Genomic DNA, 22229 nt, shown 5'->3' with positions numbered 1-22229 from the left:
CCTTATGAGATCTTAGACCCAGTTGCGTCAGCGGAAAGTCCTTTGCCTGTTGTCTTTCGGGTACATGACTTGGCCCGTCCAGTGAATACGCCCTACACTACAATCGGCTGAAACCTTTTTTCCCTGACCCCCATGGCACAGCTGTCCAAGCTCCACTGTTCCCTCCTCCTGCCCTTCCCACCTCTTTGATGTCCCTTGTGGCCTGACCCACCTGAAGCTTCTGAGCCGGCCGGTCCCCTTGTGGCCCCACCAAACATGCTCCCATGATCTGAGCACAGCAAAGTCTCACAACGACCTTTACCCAGCCTCTTGCCACACACCCTTCCGGCACCGACAACCTCTGCCCCCCAAGAACCTGTTTCTGCTCCCCCAGGCCCTTCTATTCTCCCTCAGGACTCATCTCCCGGCCAATCCCTTACCCCCTGGGATCAGCTCACCACCAGCGTCGGGTGCCTGCGCACCTCAAAGACTTTCATATATATATTGATTAAACTTCCTCGTTGGTTCCTGTAATTGATGGGACTATTGTTGATCTGATTTTGTGTTGATATTGACCTCATCATAGCCTTTCTCCTCCCGTACCAGTTGACTTTATGTTTTTGCAACATATTTTCATTTCTTCTTTTGATTGTTTGTTGCTAGTGCTAGAAATGAGGACATTTCTTTTTGGGCGAGGAAGTATATGTAAGAGCAATAATTCTAAACTATTCCAATAACTGTTAGTTTGAATAAGTTGTTAACGTTTTAGTTTTTTAGCTGCTGTTAAATGAAGAAAGTTATCAGTGTGATGTGTGTGAAGGGGGTGGAGTTAAGAAAAAGGGGAGAGGTTGTGTAGAAGAAGCAGTCGAGAGTTGTTATGGTTTTTCTCTCAGACCTGCAGCACTGAGTAGCCGAAGCTGTTGTGTTTTCTACATTAAAAGTGGCTCCACCGAACTCAAATACCGGGTCCTTCACTCTTCTTTGTTTCCTCATCCTCGCTACCTATCACCGACCGAACTAACCCACAGCCCCGAGTCTCGGTAAGACCATGAAGAAGCAAACATTAAGTTTTACACTACCATAAAGTTCAAAATCCAGGGTCTGTCATGGTTGTGGATGGAGTAGTGGATAACTTACACATTTGTGACATACACAGTTTGGGTGCCCTCAGTCCCTAATTGAAAAATGTTTTGTTAAAAGGAAAGGCTAGAGTGGAAAACATGCTCTTGTCCCAACTTTTTCAGAATGTGTTGCAGCCACAGCTATTACATTAATGTGCTAGAACATAGCATCATCATATTTTGTGCTGCTTTGATTTTAATACAGTTCAGAGAGAATTTAACTAAACATTGTGTCCTGGTTTTATTAGCATTTCACATACTGCTTTGGAATTAAGGCTTGAAGAGGGCTAATTCTAATGCTATTTGTACCACAAGCTAATTCTAAGCTACAGATGTACTGCACTGTTTAATGTTATATGATAAGAATTATTTCGAATTAAAAAGAAGAAAACTCTTTCTCAGCATTTAATTATCCCCATTACTGCTTTTATTTCTGTTACCCACGGTTGATCTCTCCAGCATAAACTTCTCCAAACATCATGAAGTAGGGCTGGAAGACCACATCCTTCAGCAGGTCCCAGGAGGGATCCTCGTAGGGCTTCAGGATGGAACCCCTGGGGGTGCCAAAACTCACCAGCACAATGCCCATTATGGTCACAATGTAGAACATGTTGCTCATCTGTAACGCAAACAGTATATAACTAATAGGCAAGTAGAAAGATGAATCACCAAGCCAACAAATCTTGTGGCTAAAATGAAGAGTTGGCAGCCAGAACTTTAGATACATGTTTATTGTATATACAGTATCTCACAAAAGTGACTACACCCCTCACATTTCTGCAAATATTTTTGTATATTTTATTCGAAAATAACACAGCCTCACCAGGGTCGAACAAAGAAGTTGAGTCCACGTGTTCATCATTATATCCAGAGGTTGGCTTCAAAAAATAAATGCATGAATGCTGCCAGCATTGCTGCAGAGGTTAAAGAAGAGGGAGGTCAAACTGTCAGTGCTCAGACCGTATGCCGCACAATGCATCAACTCGGTCTGCATGGCCATCAACCCAGAAGGGAGCCTCTTCTGAAGCTGCCACACAAGAAAGCCTGGAAACAGTTTGCTGAAGACAAGCAGTCCAAGAACATGGTTTACTAGAACCATGTCCTGTGGTCTGATGAGACCAAGATAAACTTGTTTGGCTCAGATGGTGTCCAGCATGAGTGGTGGCGCCCTGGTGTGGAGTACCAAGACAACTGTCTCTTGCCTAATCAAGCATGGTGGTGGTAGCATCATGGTCTGGAGCTGCACAAGTGCTGCCATCACTGGGGAGCTGTGGTTCATTGAGGGAAACATGAATTCCAACATGTACTGTGACATTCTGAAGCAGAGCATAATCCCCACCCTTCGGAAACTGCATCGCATGGCAGTTTTAAAACTATATAACGATCCCAAACACACCTCCAAGATGACAACTGCCTTGCTGAAGGTAAAGTTGATGGACTGGCCAAGTATGTCTCCAGACCTAAACCCAATTGAGCACCTGTGGGGCATCCTCAAGCAGAAGGAGGAGGAGCGCAAGGTGTCTAACATTCACCAGCTTCATGTCATCATGGGGAAGAGGATTCCAGTAGCAACCTGTGCAGCCCTGGTGAATTCTATGCCCAACAGGGTTGAGGCAGTGCTAGATAATAATGGTGGTCACACAAAATTTTGACACTTTGGGCTCAATTTGGACATGTTCACTGTGAGGTGTACTCACTCAGCTATTTAGACATGAATGGCTGTGTGTTTAGTTATTTTCAGAGGACAGTAAATCTGCACTGCTATACAAGCTGTACACTGACTACAAGTTATATCCAAATTTCATTTCTATAGTGTTGTCCCATGAAAAGATATAATAAAATAGTTTCAGAAATGTGAGGGGTGCACACACTTTTGTGAGATACTGCACATTATATTTACAATTAGCAAGTATGCTTCACTACTTAAAACTAGTCAGGTGTTACTTTGAAAAAGGAAATATTTTATTTAACATTTATGTTAGTAAGAGCATTGCCAATATAGTGACCATGGTGGTCCCAGCAGCCGATCATCTGATCTAAGTTCTAATTTAAGACCTTTTTAAGAGTGATTTTAGCAAACTTTACCCATTAGGACAACCAGGGATCACAATGGTCACTGCTATGTTAGCTGTCGTGGTGTTTACGCTTAATGAAATGTGATGGCCATCTTATTTTTTTCAGTAATAGCTCCAATGCAAGTGGCCACTTGGGTCACAGGTTCTGCATTTTAGTGGCCAAAATGAGATATGTTGCTACTAGGGACACCATGAAAAAGACAACAGCGACCCATGGAAATAACATGATAGTTTACAAAACCTAGATAGCTGACAGTTCAAAAGATCATACCATCTTGGTGATCATGGTCAAGTAGGGTCCAGCTTTCTGGTTAATGGCTAGCAGGTCCAGAACTCGCACAAACCAGAAGATGATGTCTAGGCAGTAGATGATGCGTCCGGCTGTGTGGACCACACCTGTCTGCCAGCGGAGGGCAAAGCCAGTGAAGAACAGGAGAATTGCGACGAAGTCGTGGATGTTCCAATATTCACTGAACCACAATTTCAGCTTTTTTTGGAACCTCCTCGGCTCAGACAGCAACACCTGGAGAGATGGAGAGAGTGAAAGATATAGTCAGTTAAGTTCTGGAAAATAATTTAAAAGTAATTAAAACTAACTATTTTCTGGCAGGAGGTAACATCAGAATACTGAAGTAAACTTCTTTTAAACTACAGTTGACTATGGTATCTGCAGTGGATAGTGGCTAATACTCATTTGTAATTCACTGAAACAAAAAAAAATACGTTGAAATAGCAGACTCAACAACATTTGTGTTTGTGCTTGTGTACAGTCATAGGCAAAATTGTAGATGCCCCTGGTCATGTTTTCTCACATGCTTTATGGATTTTCAAAATAACTGCACAGCAAACACATAAAAACATAGTTGTGTCCTATGCAAGTTTTATATTGCATATTTTATTTCTTCTGCAATATGTTCCACTCATTTATTAGACTTGGGGTGTTCAAACTGTTGCATATGACTGTAGAAGAGTCTTGTCTTAAAGTCTCATGTTTCAAAGATGCCTTACACTTTTACCATGTTTTTGTCATTATTTGACATTGAACCTGTTGACAAGAGGCATGATAATGTAATTAATTACATAACTAACTATGTAAATCAATCATATCATGTAATTACATTTTAGCAGTATAGCAAATGGCAACAATAACTCTAGACTAATTCATTAAATATGACCATACATGCCAGAACCGCCTGTAATTACACTATACTGTTCAAATGACCTGTGTACCTTTGGCTTACTGAAAGTGTTAAAAGCTATTGCATTCTGTCAATGATTAGCAACGTGCCTGCACAGATGTATAAACTGTACAAAAGCATTTTAAAAGTGAAGACGTGAGAAGATAAAACAGAACTGAAGACCTTTGATTCCAGCAAAACAAAGATAAAGTGACTCTACAAAGACAGAGTTTATGTTTTAACTGCGGAGGCCAGTAAAGGGAGGCTGTATGTTGTATTAACACAATCCCACTCAGCTGTGCAGGTGTCTGGGTGTACAGTGAAACGAAGTAAACGCAACCACTGAAATTTTAAAGGAATGCAGCAGAGATAACATCATTATCTGGCATTATCTGGGTGGTGGATCAATCGTAGCACTGCAGTGACATTGACATGGTGGTGGTGTGTCAGTGTGTGTTGCGCTGGTCTTAGTGCATGAGACACAGCGGCGCTGCAGGAGTATTTAAACACCTCTGTGCCACTGCTGGACAGAGAACCAAAAATATCGAGCCAACAGCGTCCTGTGGGCAGCGTATTGTCTCTGACCCTACATCTACAAGGTGGACCAACAAGGCTATTTGAGTGGACACAGTGTTTAAAACTGCAGCAGCACTGCTGCGTCTGATCCACTCATACCAGCGCAACACACACTAAAACACCACCACCACATTAGTGTCATTTTTCCCTTTAGCAGATATCATAGTTTGCAAATGCTTTTTCTAGCCAGCCTTCGGTTCCTGTTTTAGGAATTCCTGTTTAGAAATGATGTTATGCAGAACCAGATAGTGGCATACATACAAAGTCACAATGAGAATGCAGATAAATATCAAAGTCAAGCTCACTTCATACTCTACTCATATGGATTTACTGGAATTTTAATTTTTAGCACGGTTTACTGAATTTTTAAACTCGCAGTTTTACAGCTAAAAGGTATCAGGTGAGTTATGATGATACTATGCTATTAATATTAGCTGAGCAGCAGAAGCTACTTTCCTCAGTGACTGAGTAAATATGGCAATGGCTGAATGAAAAATGCCACTAACTGAGTCACATATGCTAGTAAGTGAGGTAAATATGCCAGTGACTGAGTTAATTTTACTATCGCTTCTAAGAAGAACTTCTAAGAAGCCAGTCTGCATTGTGGTCCATGCAGTAACTGAATAATAAGCCTTAGTATGTAATAATCCTGGAGTTCCAAGGGGTTAAATAAGACAATGCCACTAACTGAGTTAAGTAACCGAGTAAAACATGCTAGTGGTGGGAAATATGAGGTGACGTTAGCATATCCAGATCATTACTCACACTGTCAAGAAGACTAACGCTATCATTAGATAACTATTTAACATGTTAAGATACATCCTTTCTTGTCTGATTCACTTTCAAGCATGATATGCCTTTATATATAAAACATTACAATAAGACAGCACCCTCTTTAAGCCCTCAAAAGGTGTCTACTATGTAAACGGAGAACAAACCCTGGTATTTTGGCTGAACGATCTCATTATGAAAAAGTGCTGTCAATTTCCAAGCCCTGTTAAAGGATATAAGCACTGGCTGATGGCTGTTGATGTATCCAGTGATTCCAGTGATAAAATGTAGAGTCTAAATTTCTGTTTTCAGGCTCACCTCTCGAACTTTCTCTACAGCTGTAGATGAGATGTATGTAATGATGAACCACTCTGGAAAACTGGGGTTCTTCTCCATCCTCACCAAGACTGTGTAGGTGTAGAGCATGAGAAACGGCAGGTAGGTCATCTACGCACACCAGGAAAAACGCACACATGCCATCACAGAGAGACACAAACATACAAAGATACAAGTACATGGAGACGAAAGCTTGGTTAGGCTCAAAGAAGAGAAAGAGAGAAACTGAGTGTATTGTTAGACGGTCATAATCCTGCTGTATCTGGCAGATTCTTACAAGAATGACACAGTTTGAGGAAATAACATGCTAATAAAGCTCTCTGAGCTCTCAGTTGAGTGGAAGACATTCAGAGACTCACAGTGTGGAACCAGAATTTGACCACAGGTGCATTGTAGAAGTCGTAGACCTTCCTGGCCCATGGTAGCCACCGTGCAGTAAGGTTTATCCTGCGGCTTGTGCCAGTCCTCCCTGTGTCTGCATCGCACTGATCCTTCAGAAAGAAGCAGAGTTACTGCATATCATAAATTAAATGATTTCTTGATATAAAAACAGAACACCTACACCTTGGGCCAAATATACACCCCTGTGGAAAAGACAGGTCAAGCCCAAAATACTAAAGATTTTTACTTATGTAAAAAAAAGGTTTAGTCCAGATTTAAACCCTATACAGAATATTTGCTCTCACAAAGAAGCAATATGAACCTGATAAATTTATACTCCACACTTCAAACAAATAGGGGGCAACATATCACAAGAAAGTCGCTGTGTCCCCTATCACAAGACAAAAGGAAATGCACAGCCCCTCCTCCTTCCTCTTCACTCCTCCCCCTCTTTACACAACAAAAGCTGTCTCCAGTGGTGGACAGCAATGCCAATGTTTACTCTTGTTTTGCTTCTATTTATATCACTTCTTTTCTTTGCTGCCAAACATAGCTTCCTGCTGGGAGTGGGTGGTGGTGGTGATCATTTTCGCTTGCCAAGAGCTGTAGCCATCGTTGCATTTACAGTTCCTTTCAAGGGCTACCTATCCTAAAATGGTCTAACCCTGGACAAAAAATTCATCACCTTGCGTGTTTAAGGTGGTAGTGGTTTCAGGTTCTTGCAGATGGCATTGCACAAGAATGATCAGGCTATAAACACCTGCGATGGGTTTCACAGATTGAGAAAAGGTGGTACAGCGCAGTGAATGTCTTGTTCAATGTGTGGAAAATGGGTCGCAAAGCAGATGTTAATGAATGGCAAAAAAATGAGTGATTGCATTTGGGTGTGCCAAAGGCCACTGTGTGAAGGAAACAGCTGAATTTACAGGTGTATCAAAGCATACGATCATGCAGGTCTATCAGCAGTGGAGAAAATCCCAGTCTACTGGAAATTCTTGTCAGAATTGTGGCTGAAAGACGAAACTGACCAAGAGGGACCGCTGACATTTTTCACAGCTTGTGAATGAAAATCGTTTCGCTTCCAGGCAAGAATTGCTTCTAGAAGTCATTGCAGGTCCTTCACAACCAGCTGTTATTCATGCTTATGGAGCTATTACTCACAATTAGGTACATTTTGGTCACAGGTGGTTAATTTTTTGCGAGCTTTTGGTGAGCTTATACAAGCCAGAATTTGTTGAACAACCAACATAAAACTGAGGAACACAAACTTTGAGGGAACATATGAATGGGAGAATCAGGTGGATCTAAATAGGGCTGCATTAAAATTCTGTAGAAGAATCACCAGAAGCTCAACTCTAACAATTAGTTTGTAAGATTAAATCATATCTTCAGCAGGTGGATATCATATAACCAACTACAGCAGTGAAGTGAACTCTAAGAGCTTGGAGGCTGGAGTTCTGCTTTTAGCAAGCTGACCATCCACTTCCTTGACGACCAGTGAAAAAACTAAGAGGATAGGACTCTCAGGAAATGGGTTAGCGGTGGGGCGTGAGATGTCATTGCAGGAAACACAAGATGGAGAAGAAAATTTAAGTTAGATTAAATTTTGTTAAGTTAGATAAGGCCTTGAAGCTCTACAACCCTTTTCTTTAGTTATTTCACATCTCCCTTTGCAACCTCCTGTGCCAAAAATGATTCAAGCCCATTTTCCAATGGTCTTAACAACAAATCATTAGTCAGTAAATTAGCTAGAATGAATCAAATAGATAAAGCAAATTAGTATGGGAGAGGTTTTCCCTTTGATTTCCTTAAATGTCTTGTGAGTAAACTTGGAGCCTTTTACATAAAGATTCTATTTTATTTCACTCAGGATTGATGGCCTCAAACAGCTGAAAATCAATGCCAAGCTGGTTTGTGTTTAATGTGAGGCCAGATATTCTCTATAGAGATGGTTCAGAACCAACCATTTTCTTGCATGGGAACGTACTTTATATACATTTTTTAAAAACTGAATGCAGCTGTTAAGCTTTTAGCCTTCATAGTTTGTAAAAATTCACAATATAATGAAACAAAATGTCACAAAGGTAATTATGGGAAAGAAATATTGAAAAGTCATGACTTTCTGAGGTGATCTGGCCTAAAGTTACAAAGTTCTGGAAACAGCTGATACTGAACAACTGTAAGGAAGTTTTCTTACTGCTTGTGCTGCACTTCCACTTTCTGCAGCCCCTGGGCTCTCTGTGTCCCTCCCAAACTGCAGGGCCTCCTGTGTCTGAGGCACATGGGACATCTCAGCCTGGCTCTTAAACTCTAAAAACTGGATGGTCGCAGGTAGCAGGATGCTCACAATGATCTGACTAGTCTGCAAGAGAAGGATGTCAACCAGTTAAAGATACAACCAGAACTTTTTTTTTTTACAGATAGAGTAAAATTACATATTAAATATTTGAAAGTACCCCAAAATACAGTGAGATGCCAAAATATTTATAAACAATAATATATATTAGGCATAGACATTTAGATCAAGACATCTTTAAGATCATGAAAAACACATAAAATTAGCCCTTGACCTCTTGACAAACACACGTACATTCAACATACCTTGAACCAGGTGTTCTTCCTCATGTTTAGGCGGCCCATCCACAGGTCATTGAGGAGCATCTGGGTGCAGGAATGGGCCAAGAAGGGCCTGAGACCTGAGGCCACTGCCATCTGGAGACAGGTGAAGTCACTCCAGTCTGTCATCTCTGAAGTCAGCAGCTTCATGGCCATCCGCTCATTCTCCTTGAAGGCTTTGTCCAGAAGATCCACGGCTAGCTGACCAAACTCTCTTAGAAGATCAAAAAACAGAAGATGTGACGGTTTAACAGATAAAGAATGATAAAGTCAATATAGATTCACTTCACAAAATTCACAAAACTTTCTTAAATTGTAAATGACAAAATGATTATAGGTCAAAACTTGCTGGGCAGTATTTGTGGAGAACCTATGGAAACCTAAGTCAACAAGTAGCAAAAAAACAAAACCAACAGCAATGTGGAAAGCTCCAGTTTCCCCAGAGAGCCTTCACAAGAATCCACAAGCTGTATGATTAAGATGTGCAAGTAGCTACAATCTATATATCAGTGATCACCAACTCTGGTGATCTGCCTTCTTGCGGATTCTAGTTCCAGCTGCAATCTGCCTCAACCTGCTCCAGCTCATTAACTTCTTCAGAAGTTCCTGATTGCTTGGACCAGATGCATTAGCCTTAGGTACAGGGGGGCGTTCAGCATGTTAGATCCAGGTTAAAATTGAAGTATATCTGTAGGAGGAGAGCTGGTAATCACTTTGTATCATATAAAATGTGGGAGGAACATAAGTTTGGATACCTCTTCAATGAATTCATGAGTGCCATTTCTTAGTGTCTCGTGGTATTTTTGACTTACTTAAATCTGAGTCAGGTGTAGACTTCCAGATGTTAATATTTTATGTGACGCTCCAAAGTTCTCAAGGTTTGTGCATAAACTCAACAGCTCATCTAAGTAGCTGACTGAGAAATGAAAAATAACTCACTCTTATAAAGCATAAGAAAACTATATAATGGAAGCTACAGAGACCAAGACCAGATCAAGTCAAGACTAGATTTGAGTGATCAAGAAAAATCTCTGAAAAACTGCACATAGTCTGGCCAAACCCCCACTTCACTGTCAAGGACCAACAGGAAGATTTGGCTGGCACAGGATTAGCAGTGCCCTGGTTCACTGTGCAGTGTTGCTGCACAAACATCATCTACACAGATGGGTCATCAGAAGCTAACCTTAAGTATGTATACAGTCTTTGCACTGTGTGATAAGATGATCATAAATCACAACCAAAAAGTTGTGATTTCAACAAAAAAACAGAAGCAGACTCACAGTGAATATTTCTTCAGCTCCTCAGCAGTGCTGTCACCCATATCACTCTCCTTGGCTTCAATGGACATGGCACGGTAGAGCCTGCAGGCCACGACAGCCCTGGCCATGGCCTGCTCGCCATGATGCCACAAGAAGAGAGCCATCTGCTGACGCCGCTTCAGCACCGCCCAGACAAACAGGTCATTGACGCTGTATATGAACAGAGAGGAATCGCCCAGCTCCGCTGTTGCTTCTAGCTCTGGGTCATGTGGCACAGGTGGTCTCTCCTGGATAATAAAGGCAATAAATAAATAAGACAATTCATTTAAGCATGATTCAGTCATACATAGACCACAGGCAAACTGAGTAGCTGAGTATTTCAACATATCAATGTTAAGGAGCCTTGAAAACAGTGAAAAGTTCACACATTTTTTCCCAAATGTTGTCAATCAGCCAAGACATGTATGGTGTCTGAAGTTTGCTTCTTTAATTTTCTGCCGACCAATGTAGCTATCAAGAAAGGGAAGCCTGTACCTTAACAGTTAATTGTGCCAAATGCATGTCTAAATCACCACATTCATGTTGATAAATAATCTCAAATTTACTTTCTTTTGTGGTTTCTGACACTGTATGACATACTGTTTTCTATACAAATGGAAAATGTTTTATATATAGTTATAAACAGCAGTAGCAGCCACCAAACATGGGGGACTGACTACAAAACCTGTGTAAATGACCAACGTAAACAAATGTGAGAAAATATGAAGAAAATGATATAGGTAATTCAAAGACACGTTTCAGTGTTCAAATGAAATCATAAGACTATAGACAAGACTGTGACTCAGAGAGGAATGGGAAGATGTAAAGAAGGACCTTGCGTCTGTAAGGCTCTGCAGTCCGGAAGAATTGGGAGCGTGGTGGAGTGGTCTCTGCAGGGTCAACAGCAGTCGTTTGGGACCTGGTCAAGGAGTCTGATCTCTCCGGACGGCCTTCCTAACCAAAACCATTAGAGTTCAGTAATACAGCCCGGTTGTTTTTTATGATACAATACAAATTATGAGTTGGACAACATGAATGATCAAGGAGATACTTTAGGAAAATTTGACAGGTGTTCTGCCTATATTAGCCAGCTATATATTGTTTCCAAATGATGATGTGTAGTACTCATCATAGTTTTTTTTTTGTAAATATATGGTCATTCTGAAATTGATAAATAAATAAGACAATTCATTTATGCAACACATTTATACACAGATCACAGGCAAACTGAGTAACTGAGTATTTCAACATATCAATATTAAGGAGCCTTAAAAACAGTGAAAAATTAAGTTCACACATTTTCCCCCAAATGTTGTCAATCAGCCAAGACATGTATGGTGTCTGAAGTTTGCTTCTTTAATTGATGCCTGCTACACAAGTTGGGACGTGGGGGCAATTTAAAACAATTTAAGAGAAACGTTCAAAAAGCATCTTAAACAAGTGATGCAACACAACTGAACTTTCAGTCTCATCAGTTCCCAAACACTTACAGAGTGTTGCTAAAAGAAGAAGTGATGCAGCACAGTGGTAAACATGCCTCTGTCCCAACTTTTTTGGAACATGCTGTTGGCATCAAATTCAAAATGGGCATACATTTTTCAAAAACAATAGTTTGATATGTTGTCTTTGTTGTATTTTCTTTTAAAAATGTGGTTTACATGATTTGCATATCATTGCATTTTATTTTTATTTACATTCTGCACAGCGTCCCAACTTTTTTGGAAATGGGGTTGTACATTCTGGTACCTGTACAGGCACTTAAACATAGCTGCTGCACTTCTTTAAGGAGGAAGTGGAACATTGAATATATACTGTGACCGTCAAACACTGCTGAAATTTGGAAAATATGGCTTGTTTCATGCACAATGCCATGATGACCACAGCCTCGTCTGAGGCAGCAGACAAAGTTAGAAGGCTTCTCAGGCTGCATGACAGAAAACTGAAATGCTCTGGTGTCCATGTGAGGCTCAGGCTAACGCCAAAAGGCCAGCCTTTTCTTTATGTTGGCGCCCCGAAAACAAAGTAGACTGTTAGCTTTAAAGTTTGTATGTCATGTAATCTGTGCTTAAATTTGTGGCATACTGAATACTGTGTCATGGACATGACCAAAGAAATTACCTGAGAAAATTTTTCAACCAGTATACCCGATGAACCGGTACACTGTCCGCTAAAGCAATTCTGAATCTGAAAGCAGATGCCCTGTGGAAGCCTATGAAGCTGTGAGATGGATCTGAATAAGCCCTTCTGCTCACAGGTAAGCAATGAAAGCAATGGAAATCAATCAGATAACACCACATGTAAGTCCACAGTAAATCCTTCCTAAGACTATCTGATTTAAAATCTATCCTGGATCAGAGACCCAATATAGACAGACCTTCAGTGCATTATTAATTCGGTTGTACACTGTTCTGAAGCTCTTCCGTCTGTATGTGCTTCGATAAGCTCCCCCGATCAAGTGCTCAATCACCATGCCAACATCGATCAGAGAGATTTTGTATCCCACAGGAACACGACACTGGAGACAGACAAAGGCAGAAAGACAAAATTCAGTCTAATGAAGCGACTTTTCAACTTTTTTTTGGAGATAACGTGAAAATTATATCCAAAATACAGTAAATGTTAGTTTTAGGCAAGGTGTTATTCTACTATTATACCTTTTTGGCATCCTCAACGATGTGATGCAAGAAATAATCTGAGGAACCTTGCTGCTGTGAGGGGGGAAAAAAGTGATTTCATCAACAGAACATCTACAATGGACCAGTTTGAATAAAGTGCCTCACATAGTTTTAGTAGTTTTTAGTAAAAAGTCTCCATGCAAGATAATGTTACATGGAATTGAACTGAATTATGGCATATGACATGTTACTGTGTTATAGAGCTCCTCCAGATGCGACACGGTGAGGAAATGTTTCAGGGTCACGCCGTTTTCAATGAGCAGCTTCACAAAGCTGACGCGGTCCATCTTCAGGGCATTGAGCATGGCCTGCTCCAGGGCTCCCACCTTCAACACACCATGTCACTTCATTAGGCTATTTTAAACAATACAAGATAATCTATGCTAAAAAAAAAAAAAAAAGGTCAGATATTTCATGTATTGCTTTGTCTGAGAAACGACTAAGAAAACTAATCATTAAATCTATGAATATACATGATTATGCAAATAAACCCTTTGCCTATAAACTCCTTGCCATTTCCAAACCATGGCCCAATTCCAAACCACTACCACAATTTGGTGAATGAGGAATACAGCCCTGGCATGTTTAAACAGATCGAGTGGATGGGAACAACAATAAGTTCCCGCTGTAACACTACTTGAATCAGTCAATTCATTTGTTAAACCATATACTGAATAACAACAGTGGCAACGAGAGCTGATCATACTAGCACTAGCTTAGCAGGCTAAAATCTTCACTCCAACACCAGCCACTTGACTTCACTTCATCAGTTTTTTTTTATTTTTCTCAGTAAATCATTCCTGCTCTATGATACTGTTCTAGCTTTCAAAGCTAATGTTAGCCCCTGGCACTAATGGGGACAGTTTAGTAGAGCAACAGTATCTTAAATAATCTCCACACACAAAAACACAGGTTTACCCGCTTAGATGTAGGACTTTATTCCCTAAATTTGCATTAGTGGAGCTTCAGTGAGCTGGAGCTACACTGTAGTATGTGAAGCTGTAACATGCTAAGCTACTGCGTGCAACTACAGTTGTATACCATATTTTTATTTACAGTTTCTTTACAGTTTAGTTTACAGCTTAATATCTTACTGCACGATCCAAAAGCTCCAAACAAGTAAGCTAAGTTAGCGCAGACATGTTCATAGCTCTCTTAAGCAACATTGCAATACCCTTATTAGCCTATTTGTCCATGATAGGGCTGAATGATTTGGCTAAATGATCTAATTGCTATTTTTCTGACTAATATTGCATTTGCGATTTAATTGCGATTATATTCTATAAAGTGAGGTTCAGGCCTTTTGTTGTTGAAAAGACCAGAATATTAAAAATTACTAGCTTGAAGCTTGACCTCTTAATGTAGTGTGCCTGACTGCCAGTAAGTTGTGGTTGTGAGGTTACAAAACATGGAGGTTCGGTTCCCTCTGATTGGTCTACCTTATGTAGAAAATCTTATTTTATCCATTTTAAATCTATTTTTTTGCTGTCAGAACAAAACCTTGTATCTCCAAAATGGTAACTTTACAGGAGAAGGAAAAAACATACTTTACTTTTAATGTAAGTCAATGATACCAGAATTATTTCCAAGTCATTTTGGGCTATTCCTTTCGGTCCATTCATCATCAAATTGACACACAATGTAAAGAGTAACAGACATTTTTAAATTATGTCAAAAACTAAAAAAACTACAAAAATGGAGATACAAGGTTGTGTTCCAACAGCAGCGATATTGTAACGGGGAGCGAGGAGGCGGACGCATATGCGGAGATAAGCGACTTTTATTGTGGGCAAATCCAGGGTCATAGTCAAAACGGTCCAGGGTCATATAGCCAATACGGATAGAACGATAAACAGACATAAGATAAACCAGAATCACCAACACAGCAGATAACAACTGCAAAGACCAATACAAAGATCAGCACAAGACAAGGACTTATAAAAAGACACAGGGCTTATAAAACAAGGATAACGAGGGACAGGTGAAAACAATCTGGGATGGAGTCAACAAACAAGGGGGCTGCACCAAAACAAACGCACATGGACAGGACTGGGAGGGGCCAATCGTGACAGATATATTGAGACAGCCTGTGTTTCCAAAGGGAAGATGTGAACTTTGCATATCCACATAGTCATAATTAGAGCAATTAGGAATGCACTACTCTGAACTATCTTTGGTATGTATTATATCAAAATAGTTCAGCTTGCTTGGACCTCATCACTCTTAAAACTAAAAGTAAGTAATTGCAGAAGGAAAAAGTAATCGGATGCTGACACCATGGACTGTCCTCCAGCAAACTGCATTTGAAACAAAACAATAACAATGAAGTTCAAGTGCTGAATGTCGGCTTTAAGAATATGTACATCTACATTGTAACAAATACATAGGAATAACAGGCCTTTTTACTGACCGCTCCCTACTTTGGGTGACCAAAGTTATTGGACAAAAACCTTACAAATAGCACAGTAGATCGTTCCTTGAGTTAAGGCTGCAGTACAGATGCTGTTCTCCAGATTTCTAGCATGAACCAACACTATTTCAGATTTGTTCACAAACAAAAATTGCAATCAGTCTCTCCTTTTTATAGACCTATTTAGTAAACTTGTCAATAGGCAATAGTTGCCTGTTTACATGTTCCTTAGTTCTGAAGATGGGCTGCTGTAATGAATGTTCAATCTCTGGTGTAGTACCATGTTCATACTGTACCTTCCAGTGTTGTCCATAGACCAGTATGTGTTGCTGAGCGATGTCAGCCCTGTCCCAGGCCAGGGTAACATTTAACTGCTCTGTCAGTGTGCCTGACAGCAAACATTTTGAAGTTAGACCAGCTGGCAACAATGATAAGAACACTATTTACTATACTGTCCTGTACTGCAGTGTACTGTACTGTACCTTTTAGTGAAGCTTTCAAAATGGCCACATCTGCTTCCAGATGGTCCTCAGATTCCGAGTCAAAAATGGTGATCTGAAATGAAAACCAATGCAGGTGAATTAAAAATGACTTTAATGCAAATTTGGCAAACAGGTTAAGGATGCTCCACAAACAGAAATGTTTAGTCATGGTGAAACAAAATCAAAATGTCAGAGTCCACCCTTCCATTCATTTCATTATTTGGCTCTGGAGATCTACCACCCTTGAGAGTTCACCTCACTCTGATATTCAGATGCTTCTGAAGGCCTATGCTGCCTGAATCAGGCGTGCTGGATTTGGGAGCTCAACTCTGCAGGGTAGTAGATGTCTACGACCAGGATTGAGCACCCTTGAGTTTTCAGTGTCGGGTAAAGCAAAATTCAGTCTTGGTTGAACTTTTGCGTTTTGTCCCAGACACATTCAAAGATAATCCCAGACACATTCAATGATGTTGAGGTCTGGACTCTGGGGAGGTCAGTCCATTGTTCTGAGAATACAAGCTGCTTCGTTTTTCGATTTGCAAGCTTTAAGTACTGTTTATCTGATGGAGACTGTTTTGGTGGTCTACCTGGTCTTGCAGGTGGTTGTTAGGAGCCACATTTATTTTTTTTATCCCCAGTTTCAGAAACCTGACTCCGACCTTTGACTTTGGGCAAATGGACTATCATATATCTGATCTTATCTGATCCTCCTAAAAAATGGAAAACTGTTTTTGACTGGAGATAAATGAAGGATAGTCTCTGACTTTTATATAGTACACTACATTTATGTTTACTATCATTTAGAGCTTACATGTATGCATACTGTCCATGTAAGAATACTCTGGTCTGTACATTGTGTGATTACAAGGGTAGAGCGTTGTGTACTATAAACAGAGACCTTTTCACCTGCTCATTCAAAGGTCAATCTATACGTTGTTTGCAAACATTGGTTTAGCTGTTTTCTACAGCCAGAGGGTATTTGGCCTGACTCTAATGTAATCAGTGTAGATAAATAGGCTTTGTATCTTCACTCTTGTAATGTATTTACAGGAAATCAGATATAAAAGCCCTGACAGAGCACTGAGCTCACAGCTGACACAGCTCCAAAGCAGCAACAACAGCGAAGTTGCTATTTACCAACAAAGAGACAGGAAGAAGATGAAGCTAATGGAGGAGAAACAGAGGGACTGAGGAGAAGTGATGAATTCATGGAGGATGGAAAGATAACCAAAGGATGATGTTCTTTGCCACAGCACTGCACAGTTTAATGCCCTCATCCATAGTTCTTTGAACAAGCAGGGAAATGTTGGTAAAAGTGCAGATTCTGATCTTTCAGTATAGACTGTATGTGTGTTTATAAGTAGAAGAGATGCTTTATTATCATTTGAATTTGATGAGTTTCCATTCTGCGTAGTGTTGTTTTGCAGAAACAAAAGACTTCCTAGGGTTAAGATCCACTAAGATCTACAATGATTATGAGGTGGTATTTCAAGTGTTACTCCCTCTAGACCTCCCATTATTCATTCATTTTTCAAGTTAAAACAACTATGATGTTATTCATTTTTCAGTTTCAAGAAAAAAAAAACCAAAAAGCAATAAAAGTAATTTAAGAAACATTACACAGCAGCATCAACAACTAAATGTATTTCTTTCAGTATTTACTGTGTCCACTCTTTACTTTTATTACAGCATCCATTCTGTTCAGGAGACTCACTTTTCGTTTCTCAAAGAAATCTACAGCGACATTTGTCCACACTTCCAAAGTTCAGTCTTAGAATTTGGCTCCTGGTACTCACAATCCACGGTATCACAAAAAACATATCAATGTTCAGGTCTAGGCCAGGGGTCGGAAGCATGCAGCTCTCTTTATTGCCCTGTTGCGCCTCCACAGCAGAATCAGGTTTTTTTATGTAAAAATAAAATAATCTGCATTTGCTGTAAAATAAGATATGCTGATGGTTCTAACACAGTTTTAATAATAAAGGGACTTGCTGTGTAACAAGTCAGCAGAATCTAGACATTTATTATCACAAGGTACAAACGTGGTCAAAGAACAGGCGTGGGTCAATACCAAAAAACATAGAAGGTGAACACCAGGCAAACAATACCAAAGAGCAAGGCAAAAGACGTGGTCAAAAAAGCAGGCAAAAAGGTTCAAAAACACAAAACCGATATCACGGGCAACAGTACAAAAGGGTCAAGCAAAAGGCAGAGTCAGGGAAACAAGGCAACGGTCATAAATGATGAAAATGTAATCAGGATACACGCTCAGTAGTTCACTAGAAAGCAATACCTTGTACTGAAGCTAACTAAAGCCCGGGCTTATATACTAAAATGTTCTCATCTAATGATAATGAAACAGGTGAAACCACTTAGTACTCTGGAGACTGATCTCTGATAGGTGTGTGAGAGCACGTCAGATGTCATATGATTCCCCATTGTATTGTGGGCAATGGATTCCCTCTTGGACTCCGAGTCAGGGGGAAGTTGTGCTGTCACATGATCTCCCAGAGAAGTCTGGGAAAAGAAGTTCCCCTCAGAGAGTTCACCAGACGCGTGACACACTGGAATGATTGTAGCCTGTATCTGCTAATTTACCAGCCTTTAACTCTGAATTTGGCATGAAGACTGCTGGTCTCATAGCAACACAGACAACAATCTCACCTAGCTAGTAGCGAAAGAAACAACAAAGAGAAAAATTTAGGACGAACATCAATAATTTGGAGACAAATGGACTTATATTTATAATCACCTCAGCTGGTTTCCTGATACGCTTAATCTGCAACAAGAAACTGTCAAAACATTAAAAAGTCATGAAGCTGAAGTCAGTTTCTTATTCAAATTGTCCTGTTCCTCCTTAAATGGTGCAGCAGTTATATTCTGGCTTCTCTGGCAAGATTTAAGGTGGAACTGGAAAATTCAGGCTTGTAAAATTTGAATGTTGAGAGACATTTTACAAGAAGCTTTTCTACTTTTGAAGAAAAGTTTCCTGCTGGAGATGCAAGAAAAACAGCTAATGTTGAGATAAAGTTTAAAGCAAAGCAAAGTAAGTCTGCATTTTTGCTTACATTATTATTTTTTCTTACCCTATACTAGTACATTAGCACATACTGAGACACACAGCCATGATGATAAAATGGACATAAAATGTTGTGGCTCTCAAGGTGGCTTGATTTTCATTCAAAAGGACAAAATGGCTCTTCATAACATTTTGGTTGCCGACCCCTGGTCTAGAAATTGGGGTGGACAGTGTTGGACTATGTTTTTCTTTTTTTGTCTGCTTCCTTTTTTTCAGCGAGGGCTTCTTGACAGTGACATGTCCTTTCAAAGAAAGGTAGAAACTGTGGACAGTTTCAGATCTGAAGAGTGGAGCTTGAGTTTCTCGTCTCTTTCAAAGATGAACGTTTAAGTGCTGTTTATCTGACAGGGACAGTTTTGATGTCTACCAGGTCTTCCAGGTGGTTGTTAGGAGTCCTATTTTCTCTTTAACTCTATTTTTGGAATTCACTCATTAACCTTTGACTTTCTCCTTCCTTGTTCAAGTGGATTATCATATATAATCTTCTTGCACAGTACTGTTTACTGTATGCATTCGTGTAAAGAACAGTAAGTTCATGACACCAACCTAGTGAGAGTCCTGACACACATACTCCAAACAATTGCTGTTTGTTAGCAAACAGAGAGAGAAATGCAAGGCAAGAAAGAGAGAAAAAAGTATCGTTTCTTTAGTATGCTAAAGGTAATCAACTCAGCTCAGGGTGGAAGGTGACATTTAAACTGTTGTTGTTCTTCATCTTCTAGCTTCAGAGGAACTAACCTGCTATGATAAAGGTTAGAAAAGAACCAGTATCTCTAGAGAAACACTTGGCCTCTCCCTCAGCTCCTGATTTCAGCAGATTAGCAGACGTCTTCATTACAAGATGACTCTAATCTGCTCTAATGAACAAACACTGGCACTGCCTCTTATGTGCATCTGAGCATGAAGCTGGATGTACTACTCAATTCTTTAATACAACTTCTAGTACACTATTATGGCTCTAGATCTATTATTCTGGAGGAGCAAAGATCATAAGATGCCTCCTGAATATGAAATTTGGAACTGCTACTGCAGACAGTGTTTCCAAACAGGTTCATTTGCATTTTTCAGAGGTGGACGAAGTACATGAATCATGTACTTGAGTTAAAAGGAGAGATACCCAAGGTAAAATATTACTCCAGTAAAAGTAGACCACTTGAGTAAAAGTACAAAAATATTTAGCTTCAAATGTACTTAAGTATCAAAAGTAAAAGCACTAAAAGACTAATTATGACTAATGTCCCATTACTATTTTTTGTAACAAGTCTCACTTCATGATCTCTTTTTAGGTGAAAATACTCAAGTGTCTCTCTTGGTACAAAACACTGAAAGCAAACAGTTTCCACTTTTTACAGTTTCAGTTTAAGATTTACTTAGTTTCAAGTTTAAGTTTAATAAAAACTGGCTTAAAACTCAGGATCACAGATGAGCTCCTTTACTATGTTGATCTGTAGGCCTCTGTTCATAAACATAAACCAGCCCAAACTAATTTACTATAAAATGAAATGGTGTTTGTATAAATTCAAAAAAAGCAGCGTCAGTCACGACTGCATATGTGGACATATTTCTATATTGTGCTCTATTTACACAAAGTTAGGTTAGTTCATCATTTATGTTAAACAGACTCTCCCAAAATTTTACCCTGCTGTGCTGACGTTGAACTGTGTGCTGCACTGGGTTGGTATGACCAACAGGTCAAAACAAGCTCAAAACAAAGTGACGCTGTGCCCTGATTGGTGCTCTGGCTTTGCGCTTCTTTCATTTTGAGATGTTACATTTTTATACACACAAAAGCCAAAAGGAACAACAGATTTCACAATGTAGTGGAGTAAAAAGTAAGATATTTGACTTTGAAATGTAGTTGAGTGAAAGTAAAAAGTTGCCCAAAATGTAAAGATACACAAAAAAAACAGAATTAATTGCAGTGATGAATTTTATTTACTTAGTTACTGTCCACCACTGCCATTTTTTAGAGAACATTGGCCAGGGCAGCTATGAACACAAGGCTAAGATGCAAAGCTCTTCAGTAGAAGGCACTGCAGACAGTGACTAAAACAAGCTTGTGCAGAGTCCATTCAGGCCAGCTCATCCTACAGGATGTGAGGTTGGACTTTTTTTAGTCTGTGATTTTTTTAAGGACTTTAAGCATTGGCAGCTACTATGCCAACCACAACAAATAGCTATTCTGACTAAATTTGACTTGCTTTTCCAATTAGTTTGAACCAGTCAACACTAGTGCAAAGGAGTTCTATTCATTTCACCTGAAATTTCGGTCCAAAACCCCAAAACTTCCCATTCAAACCTGATGAACCCAACCCACAGCACCAAGTTTGAGTCCAAATCCAACCCAAGCCCAACAAAATTTAGCCTGCAGTAGGGATGAATCAGAATATTGAAATAGTCACAAAAGTTTTTAAAAAAATCTATTCGAATAAATAAGTTTGAATGTTTCATTATATGCAAATATAGTTTTTCTGACTTTACTCGTTCTTAAATTTAAGTACCGTGACAAATAAAATGCCCAAAATTAAATCAAGTCAAATCAAGGGTTGCAAAAAAAATGGAGACCCATTTTCTATCACTCAGTTTTGTTATTACATTACTGTAATGTTGATTTGAACAGGACTACTAGAGGAGGGAGGGAGCTCTGCGTTAGTTCACCAAATTATAGAAGGTGATTAACGCCAGAATTATTACTTAGCAGACTTGTAAAACTGGCCATAGCAGATTCATACTGGATTAAACTCATGGATCTCATCTGTAACCACTCAAATTACAGCACCTTCCCAACTGAAATGAATCCTGCTCCAATAGGGCTTTAGATATCACTTTGCTGTCTGGTTACGCTACACACTGTAGCTAAGAGTGGCCCAAATCCAATGTTTCCAATATGTGACAGTAGAATCACACATGCATCCAATTTCGAGTCCTCAGCATAATTTCACATGAGCTGTAAAAACCTTTTACTATGGTTACACTTTGCATCTTTTGCTTTGGATCATGAAATAAAACTAACAGCCATTCCAAATCATGTTTACTTCAATGATATTTTGAAAACAAAAAAGAGAAACAAAGAAGTCAAGAGGGCTTCAAGTCTCTTTTTTGCCGCTTTGGTGCCGAGTTTGCATCTCTTTGCTAGCATTTTTCTTTACAGCAGGTACATAAAAGAAACTGAGCCTCCTTTTTCAACTAAATCAAGCCCAGAAAGACACAATCCTTTTTTTTTTACTTTACATTTTTATGTTCAATACACAA

General features: G+C 39.6%; 1 protein-coding gene across 3 annotated transcripts in view; it reads right to left on the bottom strand.

The window, feature by feature from the left end:
• trpm6 (transient receptor potential cation channel, subfamily M, member 6) overlaps positions 1–22229 on the bottom strand; it is a 71984-nt gene that overhangs the window by 31321 nt on the left and 18434 nt on the right. For 2 of the 3 annotated variants that reach the window (XM_037531761.1, XM_017716696.2), the window contains exons 10-22: positions 15899–15971; positions 15713–15804; positions 13198–13332; positions 12986–13039; positions 12706–12846; positions 11166–11285; positions 10314–10579; positions 9019–9247; positions 8615–8779; positions 6396–6527; positions 6019–6147; positions 3447–3698; positions 1545–1719 (exon numbers count right to left, since the gene is read on the bottom strand). In XM_037531761.1, coding sequence (XP_037387658.1) covers positions 1545–1719; positions 3447–3698; positions 6019–6147; positions 6396–6527; positions 8615–8779; positions 9019–9247; positions 10314–10579; positions 11166–11285; positions 12706–12846; positions 12986–13039; positions 13198–13332; positions 15713–15804; positions 15899–15971 — 1963 coding nt within the window. The remainder of the gene's footprint in view (positions 1–1544; positions 1720–3446; positions 3699–6018; positions 6148–6395; positions 6528–8614; positions 8780–9018; positions 9248–10313; positions 10580–11165; positions 11286–12705; positions 12847–12985; positions 13040–13197; positions 13333–15712; positions 15805–15898; positions 15972–22229) is intronic. The other variant, XM_017716697.2, reaches the window with a different exon arrangement.

This window comes from Pygocentrus nattereri, chromosome 20 (genome assembly GCF_015220715.1).
Source record: "Pygocentrus nattereri isolate fPygNat1 chromosome 20, fPygNat1.pri, whole genome shotgun sequence".
Classification (NCBI taxonomy): domain Eukaryota; kingdom Metazoa; phylum Chordata; class Actinopteri; order Characiformes; family Serrasalmidae; genus Pygocentrus; species Pygocentrus nattereri.
Note: the sequence above shows the minus strand (reverse complement) of the source record. Positions and strands in the feature narration are given on the sequence as shown.